Here is a 25,007-nt window from a genome sequence, read left to right as displayed (position 1 = left end):
GTATTGTGAATTATGTGTAGAACATTGAAGCAGAAAACATGTATTGTGAAGTACATGTGTTGTGAAGTATGTGTAGAACACTGATGCCCCTTAGGATCTATTGTAAAAACATCTTAAAACAAAGAAGAAAAATAGAGCATAAACAAAAAAATATTGCAGTGATGTAAAAATTATTAAAAAAAACTCCACTCATCAATACTAGTGAATTGAGACTATGTGTGGTGGTTTTCCTACCATATAAAAATAACTACCAATGGTAACAGTTGTATCTAGAAACACTAGGTCAAATAACTGGGTTATTATGACCTTATGCTTGTTTCAGGCTTCACGCTTCTGTAAAATTTTCTTCAAATTCCTCAGCGTAAATACTGTAAAATTAAACAAAAATCATCTTCAAAGAGTACTCATTTAATTTGATTTAAATTTCTAGCTATCTCAGGATGATATTTAAGCAGCAGCGTGTTATTAACTTGCTTTATAAGCTTTTAACAATTAATAGCCATCACTGTGGTCAAATTCCTAGGGGCTGGTATACCGTCTTATTACATATAATTAGCGTTGGACTGAATAAAGCGGCCAACATGTCTTTTTACTGCGGGATTATGATTCTAAAATTAGACTTTGGGGAAAGTTGAAAGTGAAAGTGTTTGCATTTCGTAAAATACATTGTCGACAACATAAATTGGTTAGTTTATAATATATTATTATTCAGTTATAATTATTATTATAATAACAGTAAATAGGTAAGTTTGATACTGAGCCTTGATACCAAATTTGGCTTGATTATCTCAAACGGTTCAAAAGTTATAGGCAAAGTTAGAAGCAGATAAGTGAAAATTGGTTGGGAAAATAGATGAAATGTGTTTACTCAGCCCTCTTAGGCTGAAAGGGGTCTAAAGTCTATCACGTGTGAGAAGATCCATCATACAGATGATAGCGTCCCTTTATCTAATCAAGGCCAGCTATCTGTTGCCTGCATTACTTACCGTTGGAGTTTATCAGACAGCGACTGTGGCCTTTTTACCAGGTTCACATCAAGGCAAGTCTTGATGAGGTCATACATTTTCTCTGGACAACACTTTGGCTTGGTGTGACGAGCTTCTACTTTTTCACTGACCAGCCAATTGTAAACCTGTTGGAGAAAAATCACAAAAAATTATGCCGACTAATGGTCTGATGAGAAAAAAAACATACTTCAATTTAATTTTTTAATTAAAAAAAAAAAATTTTTCTCTTTAAATGATGACCTTAACAACTAATGAACAATCATAAAGCTAAGGTACAAAAGAAATACAAAAAAATGTGTAAAAACAACACTTGTGGTCTTACATTATCAGAAAGCGGTTTCAAGATTTTCTTGAGATAACCATCAGGGTCCCTTGTTCCTGTTAGGTTATCAAAAGCTGTGAGGATCTCCCACATCAAGCTGCCAAAGCTGTAAACATCACTGGCTTGGGAATAGTCCCAGGATTTTATGACTTCTGGAGCAGCCCTTTGTTTAAATGATTTTAAAACAATATTAAGCTTCATATATATTTGAATACAATTTGTTGGGTAAATTTGATCTTTAGAAAAAAGGTGTCAATGTAAACAGCTGAATTCAGAATAGAAGAGTATTGTGGATTTAACTACATTGACAAATTCATTACGCCAAAATAGTAACTGCTGATGCACATTTGATATTTTGAATGGACTTTTTCACATACTATTGTTTTGTTGTTTTGTACACATGGGACATTTGCAAAAATTTATTCTTCATTCATGTTAATAGGTTACACTTAAAAACTTGACTAAAAATCTGATGACAATTTGATTAAATATACAATGTCTAGGTATAGACAAGAACGTAGGGAGTATTCAAATACTTACAGCTTGTGGAAGGATTGGCTGGGTTATTCTTTCATGTTTACGGTGTGAACTTTAATGTGTGAATTTTTAAATTAGAATACAACACTTAGATGTATCCACTGACAGGATTTACCTTTCCTCTGGACATCTGTTGTAAGGATTGCTTCCCCTGGGTAATCTATCATTACTCAACAGGATTAAAGATGACAGGGAGATCAGATACACCTGAGAAAAGTCGTGATGAGGTTTATGAGGATGGTGTGGTGGGAAGATAGCATGGTCAGGTGGAAGAGCATATGTCTGCAAACCTGAAAGTCTCTAGTTCAGATCCTTATGATGTCTATGAGTCCACCCATTTCTGTTCAGTACTTGACTCATGTTAGAGAATGTAAAGGTGGCTGGGCATAGTGCTGACCACACTTATCCTTTCATATGTCAAAGTCACAATAACAGGTGATCTTTCCCATGGTTTAAAAGTTATTTTTAGGTTTATGGATATTTTTACTTTTAACATTAATATTGCTGATAATTTAAGATAATTTAAATAAGATGTAGGTATCCAAATATTGAGGCAGATAGTTTTCTGAACATTTTATGGTTCTTTTAGCTCAAGATAGTGTAGTTATGATGGGAGAATCTATAAATATAATTCTCTTCTTGGATACCCTAGAAAACACCAAGCTGTAAGCGCGCCTAGCAGGCCCCTCTCTTCCTCTCTAGGCATATCCCTACCACCCCCACCCCCATATGGTCTGGCGAGCTGTGGTTCACGCTAAATGTTTACAATCGTAGAGCCGGGTTTAGTGACGGCTATTAGGGGCAGAAAATTTAGTTTGAAATGATTTTAAACAGAGGAGGTAACTAAGAGGAGGCTGCTTTCACAGGGGGGGGGTTAGGGGTTGGGGGAAAGGATGGAGGGGGCTATCGTCCTTAACGAGCTACTGATAGAAAATAAAACAACTAGATGACGCTGTATGCTACGTCGGGGGTCAGCTCGTTAACTTTAATACTGGGGTTGTGGAATGTTTTTTACAGATGGTACCAGAAATAGATACACCTTTAACTTTTTCCTGCACAGAATGATTAAACATTTTTTTTACATGTTTAAAATATAAGATAATATTGCTCAAAAGCATTTTCATTTTTAAAACATGAAATTAATTTTTGTTTCACTAGTCTTTAACTAACTTAAAGTACTTTGAAATGTGAACCAATAAAAAATTTCAACACCAAAAAATTAAAAAAATTAAGAACATTTTGCTCAAAAACATTTAAATTTTTGAAATAAGATTTTTTTTTACTAACCTTTAACTAACTTAAAGTATTTTGAAATGTAAACCAATAAAAAAAAAAAAATGTTAAACACCAAAAATTAAAAACTTTTTAAAAAAAAGAACATTTTGCCCGAAAACATTTTAATTTTTCCAAATAAGAAATTTTTGTTTGTTTCACTAACCTTTAACTAACTTCAGTACTTTGAAATGCGAACCAATAAACAAATGTCAAACCACCAAAAAATAAATGACTACCTGGCATCTCTGATCCTGTACATCCACATAAAAATGTGAGCCACACAGGTCACCCAGAATCCAAGATTTTTGCCAGAGTTTCTCCAGCATGATGCTGACTTGGATCAGGCAATCTATGTAAGGTTTCAAGTCATCTCCCAGTGATTTTTTCAGAGTCACTTCAAGCAGACTTCCAACAACTGTGCTGGGTGTGATGCACTCCTATGGCGTAAATACCATAAAGTATTAGTGACCATTTTAATATAAACAATGAAAAGACACATATAATAGTTAAAAAAATGTTCTGTGGTTTTTAAAATTGTAGAGTTTTGATACTAAACATCCTCTTTAAAAAAATATGTGGTGTTATGATCTGTTTGTTCCTCAAATTAAACTGAAGGGAAAAAAAATGATTGTAATTTCAAGATCACGCAACATAAAAGAAACATCTGGAAAAAGTTTTTGATATATATCTTACAATATGATGTGCTTGTTTGCGGTTTTCTAGAAACTTGACTTTTGACCTAATCCCTGTTGACTCTAAATCCCCATTGTTGATTTTGGTAATGACTTCCGGTGAAAATCTTTGCACAAGTTTCTCTCTAAAAATATGTTTATCTGGCTAGAAAGATAGAGAAAAATTTTTCTTATCTTTTAAAGTCAAACTCTGTAGATGCTGTCTACTATATTTCAAAATAATATTGGTAGCTTAACGATAAGCTGTAAAATGGACATTTTGTGAAATCATCCGTTTTAAAGTATATTTCAGATACAACTTTATTTTAATCTTAGCTTTTTTTAAAAAAAGAACAGATAAAATATCAATATAATATTAGTAGCTTAACGATAAGCTGTACAATGGATATTTTGTAAAATCATTATTTTTAAAGTATATTTCAGATATAAACTCATTTTAATTTTAGATTTTTTTTTTAAAATAACACATAAAATATCAATATATCAGAAATTATTATGTAAAATAAATAACATATATTAACATAAACATACATTCAATTTTCAAAACAGGTTACACAAAACACTACCACCAAACTTACAAGATTTATCTAGTAAAATAACAGATAAAATATCAATATATTAGAAATTATTTTGTAAAATAAATAACAACATATATTAACATAGAATATACATTCAATTTTCAAAACAGGTTAACCAAAACACTACCACAAAACTTACAAGATTTATCTTCACCATTGTGTCAGAGAGGGAGACTTCGAAACCTTTACTGGAATCCCCTAACTGGTCGTCTTCTCCGTAAGAGGAGCCTGAGAATTTAAAAAAATGACAAAATTTATTCCTGCTTTTAAATGATAAATTTATATTTCTACACAGATAATAAAAATTTAATTCTTCTTCTTTGTTGTTCTTAATTGTAATGTGGGATGTGATTTCCTTCAAAACAATTAAGTAGTTTATGTCAATCTGTTTTATGTGCGACATAGGCAGCTGACTCAGATTTCAGCCTGCATTTTCGTTTTGGATTTGCTTCCATAGCCTTTGTCCATCCAAGAACAAACTACAAGGCAACAGTTGTTTAATTTTGGAGTTGTCTCTCTTGGATGGGCTGCTGTTCCCATGTATCGACCTCATATGAACTGGGGTTTGAACTTTCTTTACTAACCAGACCACGCCAACCCCTTAACCTAACACTCAAGAAATTATATTCCACTTAATAAACAAGTGCAGATCTTGTGGCATGAAACCAAACTACAGAGGGATGACAGATCATTAAACTATTGTGATTTGGGTGACATTGAAGTTGTAGTAAACTTAACATAAAGTTAAATAAAATAAATGGAAAAAAACATACTGCCAACGCCATCTGGAACACCCTGAAACAAGAAAGTTAAATTTATTTTTATTACTAGATTCCAACAGATATTTAATTATCAGATCAATATTTAACATGTTAAGCATTTTTACACTTAAAAAAGGTGGACTAAAAATGTTGAGCTCAATGATTAACAAAGCCCAACTATGTGTAGACAAATTTTTTCATAAGCTCACCAGTTCATGATGTGCAGATGGTTGGTAGTCTGCTCCCAAAGGTGTGAACTCAATTCTCTCCGAAGCAATTTTCACTGTGTAAAGTAATTCATGAAAGGGAGATTCAATATATTATATTATTTACTGAATATAAAAACACATGCCATTTGTGATTGAACAAATTGAATTAAATTATGATCAAAATGTAATTTTATCAGTTATTATAATATTACTTTTGCATTTAAAAAAATACCAATATAAAGAAAGAAATTTTTAAAAAATACCTATACCTATAAAAAGAAATAAATCAACAACAAATACCTATAGAAAGAAATAAATCAACAAAAATTACCTGTAGAAATAAATAAATTTACAAAAAATACCTATTGAAAGAAATAAATTAAGGTAAAAACGGATTGCGCAGAATTAATTGTAAATGATAGAAATATAAAATTGCTTTCTGCATGTGGAGAAACAAACCTGAATTAAGTTTACTGATGACGTCACTAACTGTGGGTCGATCTTGTGGGTTGTAGGAAAGACATTTTGTTATCAGTTCAAAAGTTTCTTTAGTCACAGAGTCTTCTTTAGTGATGCTGTCACCATTTTCAATGATCTAATAGAATGCCAAAAACTTTGAATCAATTCTTTTGATTCAATTAGTTTGTAATTTTTCTAGCCAATATAAAATTAAAAGAATCATTTTACAAAATGTGAGTAGATGTAAGTTAGGATAACGTGATTTAAAATATCCTAATTTCTTTTAAAAGTAACAATTTTTTTAAATACTACATGTTCCTTTTTAATTTGATACCATGTCAATTATCATAAAATAGCAATAATCTTCTACAGAAAGCACAAACACATCAAGTCAAAAACAGCTTAGAAAAGAAGAAGAAAGATCCCTCTCTAGAAGATCTCACAACAGGTGCTAGTGAAGCATTAGCGCAGCATGCTGACATCTTCTGGGAGTGCCATGGACTCAACTTTGAGGCATTACCCAAAAACTGTACAATTGAGAGCTGAGTTGTGTCCCCTGTGCTCTACAGGAATGATGGTGATAAATGCCCCTACTGTTTAATTACTTCTAAGAAAACAACTAACGTGTTTGGCGATGGAATCATTGGACTCAAGGTTAATGTGTGTATAGGGCAGGGTCCCGTGTGTCATGACCTCATTGATCAGGTGTCCAACCATCCAGACATCCGAGGCCTTGCTGTGTACTGAACTCTTCAGGGACTCGGGTGATGTCCATCTTGTTGGTATGGTCGTCTCTGTTTTGTCTGTCAATACATACATAACAGTATTTGATTTAATGTTTTGTCTGTCAATACATACATAACAGTATTTGTTTTAAATGGTATGGTTGCCTATGTTTTGTCTGTTAATACATACATAACAGTATTTGCTTTAATGTTTTGTCTGTCAATACATACATAACAGTATTTGTTTTAAATGGTATGGCTGTCTGTTTTGTCTGTCAATACATACATGACAGCATTTAATTTAAGTGGATTTGATGGCTAAGAGAAAAACCAAAGTAGCGTTCACCTGCATTTAATGTGTGTGGTCAGCACAGTCAATGCACATTCATTTTTTTTCAACTTAAGTCAGATATCTATGTGACCTGAATGGACTCTTGGAAATATGACTGACTATTGCTATGGGAAAATATATTGTTTTATAAGGAAATCTAAATGTTTAAAATGAAATAAATCTCATAAAAAATATAAAACCAAGGAGGGGATACTAAAATTGGAACAGTTTGAAATGTAAACAACACATAATAAAACACAGAGATCTACAGTGGTGTCGCTAGATGGGGTGATGCCCGGTGGTTTAACCAAGGGTGTCACCCCCGTTTCTGCAAACCATGAACTAAAACTATAGGCAATATAGTATCACCCCCCACTCTCAGGCAGTGTCAAACTGTACCTATTAATGTATATAAAATTAATATGTAAACTAACTTGAAAAAAAGCAGACTTTCTCATTTCATTTTTTCATTTTGCTATCACCCTCATAAATGTTGTCATCCGTGTGCAGTCCTCACCCCACCCCCCTTGTGACTCTACCGCCTTAAATGGATCTAATCAATTCAACATTAAACACAACTTAAATCATGTATTAAAACAACATTTTACCATCAGCTTTCCCAATGCCATCAATGAGTTTAATGCACAGCTGAAAGCCACAGAGTTTAACCCTCCTCTCCCCGTGGAGGAACAAGCTGGCCGCAGTGAGGTTTCTGTGGATAAAACCCTGGTCGTGGCAGTACTGGAGGGCGCTCAGGGCATCCAGGAGAAATTTTTGGAGGAGGTTTGGTTTGAATGGATTTCTGTTCAGCTTTTTGTTCTTCAAAGCTATCTGAAAAAAATAGTTTTAAAATTATATTATGACAAGGCATATCCCATTACACAAAGGGCGGCTTGGCCTGGTGGTAGAGAGATAGACTGCTAACCTGAAAGTCTCAAGTTAGAATCTAAGTTCAAATCAGTAGAACGTCCACCTAGCTCTAATGGGTGCCTAACTCATGTTAGGGGAACAAAGGCAGCTGAACATAGCGTTGACCAAATTATCCCATGTATGCCAAGTTCATTGAAACAGTTGAACTCTACTTCATCTGCCCCGGAGTATTGGGCAAAAATGGGAAAAGATGATGATAATGATATACCAGTTTTACACAGAAAATTTTTTTAGAAATTCTAAGCCAGGCACACAAAGTTAGCCTCTCAGTTTAAATGGATTGAGTTTATTATTTAAAAAAGTAATACATGACACAGAATATCACCAGCTTTTAAAATAAATCTAATCTTTGATAAGACATTTCCTAAAACTGTTTGCCTTATGTTTAAAAAGATTTACAATATGTTGTTTTAGTTTGCTTGAATAGTTTATTCTGAGATAGATAATTTACATAAACTTGATCATTTGTAATCACATGACGTGGCAGGAAGGTAGAGAGTTTGGCTGCTAGCCTAAAGGTCTTAAGTTTGAATCTCAGTTCAGACTTGTGACTGTAGGACATCCCTGAGTCCACCCAGCTCTGATGGGTGCCTGGCTTACGTTGGGGAAAGTAAAGGCATCTGGGCCTAGTGCTGATCACATCATCCATTCATATGCAAGGTCAAGAAATATAAACTCTACTTCATCTGCCCAATGTAAAACTAAATCTAAAGAGAAACTTTACAATTATTTGCAATTTTATAATAATTTTTTATTCATATAGAGCAAAGCTTTGAAAATAAAATTCCTAAGCGTCACCATTTTTTTTAAAAATTTAAAATTATAAACTATTGCAGCATCACCTGTAAATTAGTTTCGAGATAATCCTCCACAATGTAAAACGTGGGGATGCAAGTTTCGCGGTAGGCGATGATCTGGATGATGTTGTCATGTTTCAGCAGCTGAAGCTTGAGCATCTGGTTGTAGTAGACATCCTCCTGCTCACTCAAGTTGCTCCTGTTCTTCTCTTTGTGCTCCTTCTCTCTGGGCTTGTGGATGCAGGCAACCACTTTCTGCTGGTTGAAGCTGCCACTGATTCGGTACCAGTCTATGATACCTTCAGTGATTGGCTGTCAATGTAAGGAATTTTTTTTTTTTTTAATATACATAATTACCAAAAAAAAACAAATTAAAAAATTACAAGCTAATTTAAAGGGGAATAAAAATGGACAGTTTTTGTTATATTTACCAACCTCCATTTTTGCATTTTTATCAATTAAAAGCAGGGGAGATAACAATCTTTTAAGTTCATCAAGAAGTAACTCCAGCTGGTTTCTCTCATAAATGCTCCAGTTAAGGTTAGTCCTGACATTAGGATTGCCTTGAAAGAGAAGCATTTTTTCCAAACCAAGAGGCTGTAAAAGGAAACAAAATAATTCATTACTTTTTTTTTCAAAAACAAGGATAGAATAAGAGAATACTTCTGCTAGCAAAAAAATAGAATTGTATAAAGCTAAAAATTACAATATACCAAAACTAATTTAAGAACAGCTAGACTCTGATAGCCTAACAACTTTATAAAAAAAAATAAAAATAAAAAATAAAAGAAAAACCAAAATTTATATAGTACCGGAACTTTTTCTTATACAATTATATTTATAAGTAAGGTATTTTACCTCTCCAGTAGCCAATTATATTTATACAAGATTTGAGAGGAAGGTAATTTACCTTTCCAGCAGCTGAGGAGATGGTGTAGATGATTCTTGTTGCCTCCTTACACAGCTGAACTCCATCCTTGAGGTTGTCCACTTTCTCTGTTCATCAGACAACAGAATAAATGTACACACCAGTCCCAAAAAAAAACACAAGGATGGTGGATGGTTTTAATGTTAACCTCCATCACATTCCAATTTTTTTTTGGGGTTTTTTTTCTTCAAAATTTTAAGCAAAGTTGAAAATACGCTGGAGGGGTGTAATCTTTTTTTAGATTTAAGTTATTCATAATAATGTATTAATTTTCGCACACATTTGTAATGAAGTTTGTTTTTGTATAAACATAAATCTAAACTATCTAAAATATCAGTTAAAAGTAAAACAGTGTCATAATTAATGTGGAAATTTCAGAATACACTGCCTAGTAGCTCCTGAACTGTACTTAAGTTGTTTGAATTAATAAAATCGATGTAAGCAAGCAATATTTTAATTTAAAAATCAAATCAATGTAAAAAAAAAAAGCTATTTGGTATTACAAAAATATGTTTGTGTATGAGATTTAAATTTTATACATGTATAAAATATTTACTCATACAACAGTTGTGTGATTCAAACAACTTAGTTAAGTTTAAAAGTTGACAGATTTAGCAAGTAAAGGATGTAAATCCTATGACATACTTTGCTCCATGGTAAGAAACAGACTGATCCCACTCAAAAGAAAGCTGAAGACGGAGGAATTCTCTTTCCTCAGTTCTGTTTCTTTAACAGTCTCGGCAAACTCATTCAAGAATGCCAAGCTATCCAGATCACAATCCAGGTACACCTAAAATATTTTAAAGATTACACATAATACTCTACTATTTTAAAGTTCTACACATTTGTAATTAGCCATGAATTTGAAAATTAAAATTCCACTTCTTATCGTATTAACTGCAATGTTTTATTTCTAGTTATCCATCATAAAAAAATGTAGCTATTTGCTAGTCCATTTTCTATCAAGAAAATATTTGCTACACAATGTTGCGCACAACTAAATTTACTTGTTCTTTGCAGTTTATTTCTTCAGCACACATCAAGAAATTATTTTGTTAGTGCCAGATCATACTTTCAAAAAGGAAGTTTTGAAACAAACTGATCTTCTAAATTAAAACATGCAATTAATTTTCTACTTTAAGTATAGAACACTTGAAAAAACATTTTGTAATTAATTAAGAGTTGATGTCTAATCTCAACACACCAAATATTTAAACATATTTTTGTTTTTAAAATGAATATTTTGCAACATGGGGCATGATCAAATATGGTTTGTCTTTAATTCTGGCACCACCTGTACTGGAAGCAGAGGCGTAGCGAGGGGGAGGGGGGTGCAAATCGAAAGTTTGAGGGGGGGTGCCAATCGAAAATTTGAAAGTGTCCCGGGAAGGGTCACTACGCCTCTGGGGGGTGATACCATTAAGTGCCGCACCGGGTGACACCCGACCTCGCTACGCCACTGACTGGAAGCAAGGGCTTCACCTATTTTTGCTTACCTTTTTCAGCCTCTCATGTACTACCAAAAGCTGAACAGTTAGACATTTTTTTCTCAACTCCTTGGCTTGCTCGGTATTGCTTTTTGTGCCACGCTGGTATGAGGATACTTCGTGCCTATACAGGTTGTTTGTGTTCTTCTTTTTCAGCCCTGCCATAAACTCATCAAAATCCGAGAAGTGTTTATCAACAATGCTCTCAGAGGTCATACTACGAGACCTGAAACAGTAGGATGTACCAATGTCAACTGAGGTGTTCATAGACTTTTTATCACTATAATTTTTAAATAATTTTTAATGATTAGATATTAGATTTTTTTAAAAATCTTAGTAATACAATATTTTTTAGTCATTGTGCTAATATATACATATTTTTATTTAAATTGTAACCATAGAATTAATCGTTGAAATAACTATAATAATAATTAATTAGATAATACATTGAATAGTTCTAGCAATACAGAATACATAAATACTGTTCATTGTGTGATATTAAACAAATTAAATTTAAATTCAAAATTATTTTCTGATTAGAGAAAAAAATAACATTGATGTTTTATCGTTTATGAATTATTTTTTTTACTGAAAAGCTACACGCTAAAAAAGGTATAAATCCTCTATTTAAAATATTTTTGCCTGTAGAGATTTTAAAACATTTTAAAAAAAAAAACACTTACGTTACAGTTTGATAGATGTGAAATTCACAGAGTCTCAGATCCTTAGGATCCTTACAACTGTAGATCCACTCACACACGATGATGATGTAGAGAGTTGAAAGCTTCTGGACCTTGGCTACAACACTCTCCATCTCAGGGCTAGCCTTTGTGGCACGTAGCTCTTGCAGTCTCACAAACACAATGCTTTCCATGTTGATCTAGGGAAAATAAATCGAGCCATTTAACCTGATGGATATCAGGGAATGAAGTAGAGAGGTAGAGTTCATCTTCTTCTTCTTCTTCGTTCTTAATTTTAGTGTTGAAGGGGATCGAGATTTATCTGCCAGTAGGTTTGAACTTGAGACTTTGTTCGAATTTTATCAACCATGAGCTTTTTTGCCGACTCGACCACGCCTCCAACATAATTAAGCGTTACGTGTCAACTGGTTATGCGCCATTGAGGCATTGACTCCGATTTCAGCCTGCTTTTCTTTTTGGATTTGCTTCCATAGCCTTTGTCCAACCAAGAACAAACTACAAGGCAGCAGTTGTTTAATTTTGGAGTTGTCTCTCCTAGAAGAGTGGCTGTCCCCAGCTAACGAGCCTCATCTGCCCTAGGGTTCGAATTCAAGACTTTTCGGTTTAGCAACCATGAGCTTTACCGACTCGACCACGCCGATCCCTAGAGTTCATCTATAGGATGGCATGGCCAAGCAGTAGAGTGCTTGATTGCTAACCCAGAAGTCTCTTGTTCAGATCTTGCATGTGTACTTGTCTCATGTTACGCAATGTAAAGGCAGCTGGGTAAAGTGCTGACTACACAATCTGTACATATGCTATGGTCAAGAAACAGTTGAACTCTACTTCATCTGCCCTAAGGAACATTAGTCCTGAAAGTGGAACTTAAATCAGTGTTCGCCTATTGTAGTGACCTCTGTGAAGGTGTTTTAATGCTATACACTTTACTCTCCCTGATGTTCATTAAAGCTGGGCATACCAAAGTATGTCCTCTGGAATTTATTCCGGATTTGAAATTGTTCAAGACTTTTAAGTTAGCATCTTTTACTCTAAATGAAATGTGTCATTATAATGTTTAATGATGTATGATAAAACATAAAGGGTTACATTTATAACTCAAGTTTGGTGCACAAGTCTTCACTTACATTTGTAAACAGCAGAAAAAAACTTTTTGTTTAAAAATGTATCCTTAAAATAGGCTTAGTAAGAACACCTACTATAATACCACAAAAATATATGTGCATGTGTAAAATGCTATGTTTCAGTCTTTCTTCTTCTTCGTTCTTAATTTTAGTGTTGGAAGGGATCCCCTCCAACACAATTACGTATTACGTGTCAACTGGTTATGTGCCATTGAGACTATAGACTCCGATTTCAGACTGCTTTTCTTTTTGGATTTGCTTCCATAGCTTTTGTCCAACCAAGAACAAACTACAAGGCAGCTGTTTGAAGAGTGGCTGTTCCCAGCTATCGAGCCTCATCTGCCTGAGGATTCGAACTCAATTTTGGTTTAGCAACAATGAGCTTTACCGACTCAACCACGCCGACCCCATATGTTTCAGGAATAAGTTTGCTTAGAACTAAATAGAATGTTCACTAAAGTCCAGCAGACTCACAATTTTACATTCTTTCATCAATATAGTTAAATGATAAACAGGGTAAACAAAATAGATATTGTAGGTCGAACAAATCTATCACCCATTATTTGAAAACAAGGACTCTACATGGTAAAAATAACTTAACAAACATTTTTCAACTTAATAATTTATATTTGGTAGGCATTATTCCTATATTGTAAAAACATTATATTAGGACCGTGTAATGTTAAGGCTTAATTTTTCCAACTCACAAACAGATTGCAGAGGTTATTTTTGTTTGAGTTCTTGGAACTGAGCAGCAGAAACTCAAGAAATAAGATGGCCCTGTCCACCACAACCTCTGACTCATAGATGGCCAAGTTTGTCAGGGAGATGAGATTTTGTTCCTCGTATAATTTCGGCATTAGCTGAAAACAAAATTTAGCAGAACTTAATACATAACCAAGTTTGCCAAGTAAATAAATATATAAGATGGGTAACTGAAAACCAAGAAAAAGTAATCATGAAAATGGATTTTTAAAATTTATTTGTGGGCTTTATTTTGGAGAGCCAGAGCATTTTGGTACAATGTGTTGTCTTCTTACATAGTATCAAAAACCAGTACAAGTTAACCCTAAGTATTCAGCAACTGTTGGAGGTTATTTATATAGAAGGCTATTGAATTATTTTAAAAGTTGAAGTAAAAATTTTGCTCACAAGAGTTAATTTTTAAAAATCAAAATTTTATTAATGTTTTCAGCCAAAAAGAAATATAGGGTAAAATAAAAATTCAAAAGGAAAGAAAAAAAGATACTGAAATTTGAAGAGACTGAGGGCCAACACTAAATATGAGGCTAAATTTGTTAATGATATTTAGAACTAAGTATTGATCATCCCCCTACCACTGTCCATGCTAATTTAATTTTACAAAAAAAAATTAGTATTCTATTCGTTAGTCAGACCTTCTATTACTAGATTAGTAGTATATGCAGGACAAATATAAGAGAGAGAACTTAATGATTTCACATGGAAAATAGTTATTTACCTTGATTAGAATTAGAGTCTGATTTTCATCTATTTCTTTAGATAAATCTAAGTATTTCAAAGTTTTTGTTCTTAGACTTTGCAGTTTTTCTTTTATTTTATTTGCTGAAACACACAAAGACAACTTATTTACTTATATATTATGATACAGGGTTATCCAAAGTATAAACAAGCTACAAATTTAACCTCTTATCTTCAATATAATATAAACAGAAAAACAAAAATTTGTATTGCTAAAGTTACATTTTATAAAAATTCAAATCTAAGATAAAACATAAAATATAGTGAATTTTTTTTTCTAATTAGTTTTTAGACAATAGTTATAATACTTCTATAAGTTTTAAAAAATACTTTTTAAACATTTGAAGCACAAATAATATGACAGTAAGATTTATATAATTAGATTTTTATCCCACGCATTTACTTTAACAACAAATTTTTATTCATCAAAGATGAATTTCATTACAGAGAATAATGGAAAAAAAACTCACGATTGTTGACATCTGCCAGATGGCTTTGTCGAACAAGTGGCTGTAGGTTATTGCTCTCACCCAGCCAGTTTGGGTACTGCACAAAGGTTTGATTTTCCTCTTCAAACTTTACCTGAGTCTCCTGGTTAGAAACATAACATGCACAAGTTAAATAATATAAAACCAAGTCAGTTTAGTACTGTAAAAGTAAAGCTCCCCTTCCCAATCTGATGGTCTAGGTAGACTCAGGGACAGTCTACTGACTTGAATCCAGATTCAAACTCAAGACATACAGGTTAGCAGTCTAGCTCTCTACCGCTAGGCCACTCTGCCTTGGTACTATACATTTTTATTTTTAAAGCCTATGCCTCAGTGGGATCCTAAAACTAAAAAATTATTCAGTATCCCTAAAGGCACATCATTTACGCTGGATTAAAAAAGACAACCTGAAAAGCTAGTGTTGTTGGCTAAAAATTTAATCAAAGACAAGGTTAATTTCAAAAACTCAGTAGTACACTTCATTTGTTTCTTAAATAAAGATTGTGTACTCACAGAAGATAAACTGGTATTGTCACCATACGACTGGACCTGGGGAACAGCTGTTTCTTGCATAGTTTCTTCTGTAACAACTTCCTGTTGTGCAACCACACCCACATTACCACTTATTTGCTGCACTGCCACGACAACATTCTGGATGAAATTTGGAATACCCTTGTCATTGATCTTAAATGGGTGAAACTTTGTGAAGAATCCATCATACCGGTCAACCATCTTATCACGCTCTGTGTAGGTAACTGTTATTAGTTTTTCATCTTGTCTTTCCATGTTCTCTCTGCAGGCCTTAATCTAGTTTTTAAAAAAAAAATGTTTTGCTTAAAAGTTAACTATTTTTGTCAGCAGTTAAAAACCAGATATTCTGGAGAAGAAAATAGACTGACAAGGTAGTATGGATAGAGCACACATTAAGTAAACTGACACAGGACCTAAAATGTAACTAAATGGCAGGGGAAAATGAGACATCATTGCAAAAGCACCTGATTATAAGAACTAGTGGCAGCTAGCATGAAGTAGAGAGGTCCACACATCTTCACTTACATTTGTGAACAGCAGAAAAAAAACTGCCAAGGGCAGAGAACTCTGGACAGCCGTAGTTGACCAGAGACAAAAAATATACAAATGTAGGTCTTTATCAATGTAGGTGTTAATAAACTTGATAGGTTTACAACACTCTCTACAGATTGAATACAGATATCCTTTTTTTTAAACAAATTCTGATGTATACTGGTCTTGTTAAAGTTTTGTAAAGCTCATGCATTATTAAAAAGAACTATCAGATACTTTAGACTTGTGATGTATCTATTACTCAATGTATGACTTACTTTTTCCCAAAGGTCTTGACATTTATGTATTACAGTAAATTTACAGTTGTCCAATGCTGTGTTAAAATGCCTGTAATAAAATCCATCTGCAAATTAAAAAAAAAACATTTTTAAGTAAATTAGAAATAATTAGTTAAACATAATCACAATACAAAAAACAATAGGTCAGTATCAAAATAGGTATAAAGTAATTGCTTATTAGTAATGAATACAATTTTTTTTTAAATAGCTAGTAGCATCACTTACTAAGAGGGTATTCCCACACACAGTTAAGACCACTTTTCTTCAGTGCCTTGACAATATCTGCATGATATTTCCCACATTTATCTCTGTCACAAGGGGGGAAGTGAATGTCACCAGATAAAGTGGCCATGATGTCATGTGTCTGACAAGAAAGTGAAGTAAGGAAATGATATTTTTTCCTGAAAGCAATCAGCTTTTTATGCTAGGTGACTACAGATGCACTAAAAGTAAAGTAAAGAATCCTCTTTAGACCTAGTAATCTATTGGGCAGATGAAGTAGAGTTCATATGTTTCTTGATCTTGGCATATAGTTATAATAAGAGATAATAGGAGTTGCTACCTGCAGACCTGCTAAGACTAAACGCAGCTCTTTTAATCACCCAACAAATAATTTTAAAAATAATCTTTTTTTTTTTTACATTTTAGCTTTATATTTTGTATTCTTATGTGTCATCTGGAGATGATGATAGAGAAACTTTAGCCCTTAGGAATAGGCTCTGGATAAGGTTATACATATGGCATGGGGTAGTTTTGTTGTCAAGGTATTGTTATTATACTTGAAATACATCATGTGGGTTTGGTTAATGAGCATACTGTTACAAGGTATAAGCTATAGTGGAAGGTCATATCCCTGTATATTGTCAACAGAATGCATGAATCATTGCATTACATCATTCATTTCTTGATAGATTTTAGTTCAACTTAGAGAACTATAACATTGTCCTAACCCTGATTATTTTTTATACACTACCTCATCACTCAAACAAGGCTTCCCAACTATTCTAGCAACAGGTGCTGATTGAATTTAGTTTATAATTATAATTTCTGATGTTTTTCTAATAACATTTATCACTCATGTAACAAGTCAACATCAATCCTAAAATTACATATAAAAAGTTTTACATCAAAAAAAATAAAACCTAAGTAATAACTAGGCTTTTTGAACTTTTGTTTTGTGTTAATTATGTTTTTGTTGTTGTCTCCCTTTAGTTAAAAAATGTCCATATACATATATATATATATATATATATATACATAGCCTATATATATATATACATAGCCTATATATATATATATATACATAGCCTATATATATATATATATATATATATATATATATATATATATATATATATATATATATATATATATATATATATATATATATATATATATATATATATTAGCGGATATATATATATTATATAGGTCATATATATATATATATATATATTAGCGGATATATATATATATATATATATATATATATATATATATATATATATATATATATATATTAGCGGATATATATATATATTATATAGGCCATATTTATAACACCTGGTGTGGTATTTATTTACCTAATGCCTAATAATAGTAGGGTTGTCGGTATCGGCCGAGATCGCGGTAAAAACATGACCCGAAATCGCCCATTACTTTCTGATACCAGGCGCACGAGATTTGGTTTTGCATACTAATAAGTTTTTAATTTATGGTAATTAATTAAGTTTAAAAGGTCATTTCCTAATGTTAAATGAAAAGTAGAATGGTTTTCCCATTGTTTTGATGGCTTAGCGATCTGATTGCACGCTGTCTCTGCCTTGGTCTTCCCCCTGTATGAAGGCTAGTTTCAAATACGTTGGAATCACAATTTTTTAAAAGGTTATTCTAGATGAGTGAAGATTACTGAGCAGACATATCTTATATATGTGGAAATGATATTTGTTTTTGGATATTTTGACTCTGACATTAGATATACTCGTTTAGAGGTGGTCACTGTATGTAGGTCGCGTTGCCACCATTGTTATATTTTTTCATCCCGATCTTCCGGCCTTTAAGTTTGATCAACTAACAACAGCATTCTTATGGAATGTGCAAACAAATCTCCTAATTTTTTATTTCAGAATATATTTACATACCCATCTTTAATTTTTTCAGCTCTAGTTCTAGTTTTGCAGAATGTTTTTCCTAAAATCCAATTTTGTCAGACTAGAGTCCTAGACTGACAAGAGTCAGACCTAGATCTAGGTTACCTGTCTGTTGCTATACACTAGCATTGTGCTAACTGTAATTTTAAGTATTCAAGTTCTACTTACCCTTAGATATAGTTATATGCTGAAAATCAGAATCCATACACAATTCACACATAAAAACATTGATCTGATAACTTCATTTAAATTATTACAAAATGGCTTATATGGGCTCTACTTCACCTGCCCAAAATAACAAGGCAGTTATATACACATTACAGTGTTCAAGTCATTTAGATTTCTAACTATGTAGTTCTTACATTCACTGTATTTATATAAAATATTGCTTTAGAAACATTTTCATATTTGCGCAGCAGTTTTATAACAAAATGGCTTAAAGATGGACTCTACTTCACCTGCCCAAAATAATGAGGCAATTATAATATTATATGCACATAACAGTGTTCAAGTCATTTACTTTAGATTTCAAACTTTGTAGTTCTTTCATTTGCTGTATTTATATAAAATATGGCTTTAGAAACATTTTCATATTTGCGCAGCACACAGCTTTTTGGGGTTATGGGAGGAAGCCAACACAAAAATATAAGTTCTGTATTATTTTTATTCATTTCAACAACATTTACAAGTTCTATATATCATTCTAGCTAAACTCTGAAAATATGAACAAAATACAACTGCAATTAAAATAATTATGCTCAATTTATTCAGGTATACCATGACTTGTCACAATAGGTAGGAAAAGTGGTTCCAAAAGTGGTTCCACTTTGTGTTGCCAGAAAGCATATTTTTGAACCAAAATTGAATATTTTATAACATTTGTGAAATAAGTACAAAGTCTCTTCCGGTTTTACTAAGGCTAAAAATATTTAAACACAAAATTACTAATAATATAATATTAATTTACAAAACATTTTTTTTAAAATTTGGATTAGTATAGTCAGGGTGTTGTGGTGCAAGGGGATGTTATATTATTTAATATAAATAAACTATTAGGCTATATTAAATTGTTATAATAAGTGAAGCGTAATTAATATCAACATTTTAATATACACCTAATCAACCTAGATCGACCTCTGACTATGGGGTCATCTTTTAACGATGTCACAACGATGCCAGACCTCCCCCTTCCCCAAAAAAGTAAACCTAAGCCAACCCCCCCCCCCCCCCCCCCCATTGCAGCGATTTTCGTAACAATTTATAAAACGACTTTTAATGATGCAAATAAAGGTTTAAATTCAGTTTCTTAAAATGAGTGTTTGTTGAACATTGAAGTGTCATCTTACTTTCTGAACCCCCTCCCCTTCACACAAAGGTCCAAATCTCCCCCACCACCTCAAAGTCTGATGGACGACCACTACAGCATTTTGCTATTATTTATAGGATATTCATTAATTAGTCATACAAACCTAATTACATTTGTTGTTGTGATGATATCTCTGTCATTACAATTATTAAATAATTTATTTTAACTCAATATTTCCCCTAACCTCATTTGCTATAGCTGCTTATCCTTAGAGAAAACATCTTTTCCTCAAATATCTGGAATGCATCTGATCAGCAACAGTCTTTTTCTTTTGTAATATGTAAACAATTACAACATGTTCATAAACTTGCATGGCCAATAACAACACATTACCAGGAAACAGGCAGTGATTATAGTTTGCTGTATTTGTGGTTGATGGTGAGTTATCAGCAATGCTTCACTAAGCCTGGTCTACATTTATATGCTGGTATGGCTAGAATTGACAAAAACCCATATTCTTGATTCTTCCCTTATCATTATTTTTTACAGCTATGATAGATATATGCAAATGTAAGACTTATAGTGGGACTACATATTTGTGAACACATTTGCTAAAGCAAAAGTTCTTGAGTTGAAATTTCAATCCTTTAGGTTGTCTCTGATTCAAATTGAAAGCAGCTTTAACTGGTACCTGACTGGTTATGGACAGTAAAAGCTGTTTGACATTTTGCTGACCATACAATTTATTAATATGGAGAAATCTACTTCAGCACCATATTTTTAAAAACTATTTATAGTTCACCAGTTTAAGTTTATTGAAAAAGGTAGGAATAATTAGTTTCCGCATACACCAGCACACACAAGCAGTGCTGAAAAGAAATAAACATAACAAAGTTTATAATTTTCTTTTTTTAATTACCATATTCATTTAAAACTAAAATAAAAAAAATAGTTGTTCAATATGAACAAGTTTTCTTGGGTCCAACATGTATCCTTGGATCAGTTTTTAAATTGAACTTCATCTTGACTTTTGTCTTCTCTGTATGCAGTTGTATGATCCACAGTATCTAAAAAAACATAAATAAATTTCATAAACTGTTATATTAAACTCATTATGTTTACATACTTTCAACTCTTAATGTTATAAATAAAAATATTTGTCTGTCTTATAAAGATCTTAAAGCAATGATGTGTATTTATGTATTGGATTGTATGGGCTATCTAACCATTACCATTCATTAAAAATATAGGTCTAATAGTTTACTTTTAACATTTTAATGTAAGGAGTTTGTCATTAAATACAATAGCCCTCAAAAGAATCCAAAAGTCATGTATATATCATTAAAAAAAAAGAAAAAGGAATTAGTTAAAAATTGATATTCAAACTAGGCTACTATAACTATCATTAATTCATGCACATACTAAAATAAATATTAGGATAATTATATTAATTTGATTAGTAAGTTAATCCATCTATGACAATTGACACCTTTTGGCTTTATCAACTATTCTGCATTTTAAGTTCTAAAGAAGACTACATAAGACTAAGAGTAGACTAAGTCATATATTAAGTTAATTAAGTAGAACTAAAATAAGACAGCTCTACCATAGCCTAAATTATCTTAAATAAAATGTATTTTGTACAGATCTAGTAATTTAGTAAGTATTAAATATTAAAATTAAATTAAAATAGAAAATATTGGCCTACTAAATAATTGATTCACTAACTAATGTCATGATTTTGCAATTATGAGGTTGTGTGTATTATAATATATCCAGTAACTGTATAGAGTAACTATACTTACTAATACTACTACAATAGTAAATATATTTTAACAAGTAGGCTCTAACTAATTAGACTAATCATTTATTAGACTAGGTGTATGTACTATGTAGTGCCCTACTAACTAATTACTAACCAAGGACTAAGATTAACTATTTACTATAATCTAGTCTCTAAAACTAGTCTATACCAGCTACACATTTATAATATAAACTATGGGCCTAATTTTTTTAACTTATCTATTATTACTATTAACTTAAAATACTTCATCAATATACTATTTTTTTTTAAATTATTTAATATAGATTTTTATAAAATATATAACTTCTACATCTAGAATCTAGATCTAGACTAGACTAGAGTAGATCTCTACAACTTGACTTGTACTTAATACTAATTCTAATAGATCTACTGTCATGCAATATAGTTATATAAAGTTACTTAATAAACTATAAGTCGTATAAGATCTATAGATCTAGATCTCTAGTTAGTATTAGATGGCTGATATATAGATCTAGATCTAGTACTACTACTAGATCTAGATCTAGTCTGATCTAGTAGTATTTAAATATTTATAATTTATAGAGTCTAGATTCTAGATCTAGATCTAGAATCTAGATCTATTTTAGTATTTATACTAGATCTAGTCTAGTAACTAGATCTAGACTAGCTAGATTCTAGATCTAGATTCTCACCGATATAAATCTATCTACTATCTAGATCTATTCTAGTATCTACTATCTAATCTAGTCTAGATAATCTAGATCTAGATTCTCGATATAAATTATAAATCTATCTAGATCTAGTCTAGATAATCTAGATTTAGGATCTAGATTTTATTAGATCTAGACTCTAGATCTAGATCTAGAAACTTATAGACACTTAATAATAGATCTATCTAGATTTTAGATCTAGATCTCAGCTTAGGCCTTAGACTAGGTCACTTAGAGAGCACTCAGTGTGAGTAGTCACAGGCCTAACAAAAATAATGAAACGTGTGTTAAAAACATTCTACAAAAACATTGGTAACAATTAATAAGAATAATGTTAGATATTAGTAATCTGAGCATAACAGTCAAAAAAAAATAAGCCAACTATAATGAAAAGGGATACAAACGAATTTTAAAAGCCTGAATCGAACTGAAAATATTCCCTTGTTCGCCATTTTGTTTTCTTGGATAACCTTGTCCGTATTTATAGTGGAAAATAAATGTTATGACTTCCATCGTTTTATTCTCCCTGGCCAGTTCAGTTCAGTTCAAGGTGGGGTTGAGGGCGGTTTTATTAAATATTTAAATTTATACAATAATTCAAAATCATTTTCAACGGCTTATGTTCAACACAAAAATATGAAAATGAGTGTAATCGATGGTTCCAAATCTACTTTAATTTTTAAAATTGTAGCTATAATTTTATCGCTTGCCATGTTTTTTAAAATAATTTTTAAAAAATTTAGTATGATTACATAGACTTTTCCTACCTATTGGCCAATGCAAAAGTAAGGGGATTCCACCCCTCACAAAAAAATTCGCAAAAAAAAAAACTATTTGAGCTAGACCAAAAATCTTTTTTGTTTTGTTTTCATTTTGTTGAGCTCTACAAGAATATGTAATTTTTATTTTTATATGATGATTAGTGCTTTTTTACCAAAATCCCTAATAATAGTAATAGCCTATAGAATATAGATACTTAGTTAGTCTAAAGTTACTAGATCTACATACTACATTCTAATCTAGATCTAGAACTATTTTGAATTTGTTTTTGAATTGGCTTATCAAAATAAATTTGAATCAAATTCATTAAAAAAACAATTTTTGACGAAAAACACTTCTTCTAAATAAAAATACTAAATACTGCACTGAAGTGTAGTGTATCAGATGGTATCTGTATGCCTACTGTAAAGTGAAACTGAAACAAGAGTCACGGTGTTTTCAGTGTATTAAGTAATAATATTAAATATTAACAAAAGTTCAAGTAAGTAAGTTACTTACTTGAACTTTTGTAGTAACGCAAGATTACCTTTTGTTTGAAGTTTGAGTTTTTCAACTAATAGACTTCAGTTTAGCACAGCTGGATCCTACTCGAATCTCTATTCATTTTTAAAAAATTACGGTCTGCTTGCGGTTCTAAGTAGAATCTAGATCTAGAGATCGATTGAATCTAGATCTAGTGGGTCGATTGCATCGATTATTTAATCCATCAGAATAACTATTTAGTGTTTGTTTACAATCTGAGTCTAGTCTCTTTTGTCGAAAGTTTAATAGTGGCCGTGCCGGTATCTAAATCTCGTAACTTTACGAAATTAACACAAAACCGTTTAAAATTCTGTATGTTTATAATTAAAGCTGACGTGCGATGATGTGTTTGCTACTTGGGAGCAGTAGCGTAGCGAGGGGGGGGGGGGGGCGGGGGGGGGGGGGACATATGTCCCCGGGCGCCGACCTTAGGGGGCGCCAAAATGGGTTGGAAAAATAAATTGAAAGGTTGAGGGGGGGGGGGGTGCAAATCAAAATCTCGAGGGGGGGGGGGGTGCAAATCGAAAGTTTAAGGGGGGGGGTGTAAATCGAAAACTCGAGTGGGGGGTGCAAATCGAAAGTTTGAGGGAGGGGGGGTACAAATCGAAAAGTTTGTCCCCGGGCGCCGGGAAGGGTCGCTACGCCTCTGCTTAGGAGAGGGATGAGGGTTTAAAGGAAAAAAAGATACATGATCATACATAGACTCTAGATTTATATTTTTTTTCGTTGGGGTTTTTTGCTGGGGCAGGGGGGATTCGAACGGGATAAAAATGAAGAAAAAAACATGCTAATATAATGCGCTAGACTTTTATTTTTATTTAAGAGATTATGTTGATTTTTGGGAGATGAATTGATGATAGGGAAGTAGGGGATTAATTAATATAAAATAGGACGACGCCAATTTGGACAACACCTGAAATGGATAGGCTACCGTAGCCTATTCTACTTAATGCCTTTAAGCGAGCCGGAAGCGTTGATTTTTTAAAATTAATTCATTTACATTTTTAAAACTAGGCAAACTACGGCCAAGTTTATAACAGTAGCTTTGGCCCTAATTATCTAGTAGAAACATCGATAAGGTAAATTTGATAGTGGCAAGTTTCCCCCAATTTTTTTTAACTATAACTGCCCGGTAAAATAAAAATAAGAAACTTTTAAAATCAATTTCTTAACTGTTTGTCCATGTGTCTGTCTGTCTATACGTGTCTTTCTGTCCAATTGATAAAACTCATGTCTTTTTTTATGTAGAGCTTCATATCAAATGATAAGTTAACACACTATTATATGGGCCTATATTTGCTCACTGATATGAAACGCCAGCCTCCAAGGTGACTGGTTCGGTAGTGGTGGCGTTTGTTTTCATAACGTTCGTCTAAAAATCGAAGACCCTAAAAACCAATGTGTGGATACATGACTGACATTCTATTGTGTCTTCATAGGTAAACAGAGAGATGCCTATATGAATTATCGATTACCTGCAGATTGAAATTCGATAGCCGTCAAAAATAAAATCTACTGATGTGGGATACTGAGAAACATGCTGG

The 25,007-nt window shown here is 32.4% G+C and overlaps 1 protein-coding gene across 1 annotated transcript; it reads right to left on the bottom strand.

Annotated features, from left to right (window-relative positions):
• Positions 1–181: 181 nt before the first annotated feature.
• On the bottom strand, positions 182–23,484 carry LOC131944132 (uncharacterized). Its single transcript, XM_059304645.1, has 25 exons — positions 23,468–23,484; positions 16,435–16,573; positions 16,189–16,274; positions 15,362–15,655; positions 14,831–14,951; positions 14,341–14,444; positions 13,568–13,723; positions 11,722–11,918; positions 11,048–11,264; positions 10,197–10,341; positions 9,534–9,619; positions 9,059–9,220; positions 8,669–8,935; positions 7,505–7,727; positions 6,465–6,643; positions 5,841–5,976; positions 5,382–5,455; positions 5,185–5,206; positions 4,551–4,639; positions 3,835–3,978; positions 3,378–3,578; positions 1,982–2,073; positions 1,330–1,492; positions 987–1,132; positions 182–368 (listed from the first exon to the last, which is right to left on the bottom strand). The coding sequence occupies exons 2-25, from the start codon at positions 16,559–16,561 to the stop codon at positions 326–328; spliced, it is 3,474 nt and encodes a 1,157-aa protein (XP_059160628.1). The 5' UTR covers positions 16,562–16,573; positions 23,468–23,484; the 3' UTR covers positions 182–325.
• Positions 23,485–25,007: the final 1,523 nt, after the last annotated feature.

This window comes from Physella acuta, unplaced genomic scaffold (assembly GCF_028476545.2).
Source record: "Physella acuta isolate Inbredline_101_S28 unplaced genomic scaffold, ASM2847654v3 ptg000482l, whole genome shotgun sequence".
Classification (NCBI taxonomy): Eukaryota; Metazoa; Mollusca; class Gastropoda; family Physidae; genus Physella; species Physella acuta.
This window is presented reverse-complemented; position numbering and strand designations above follow the sequence as displayed.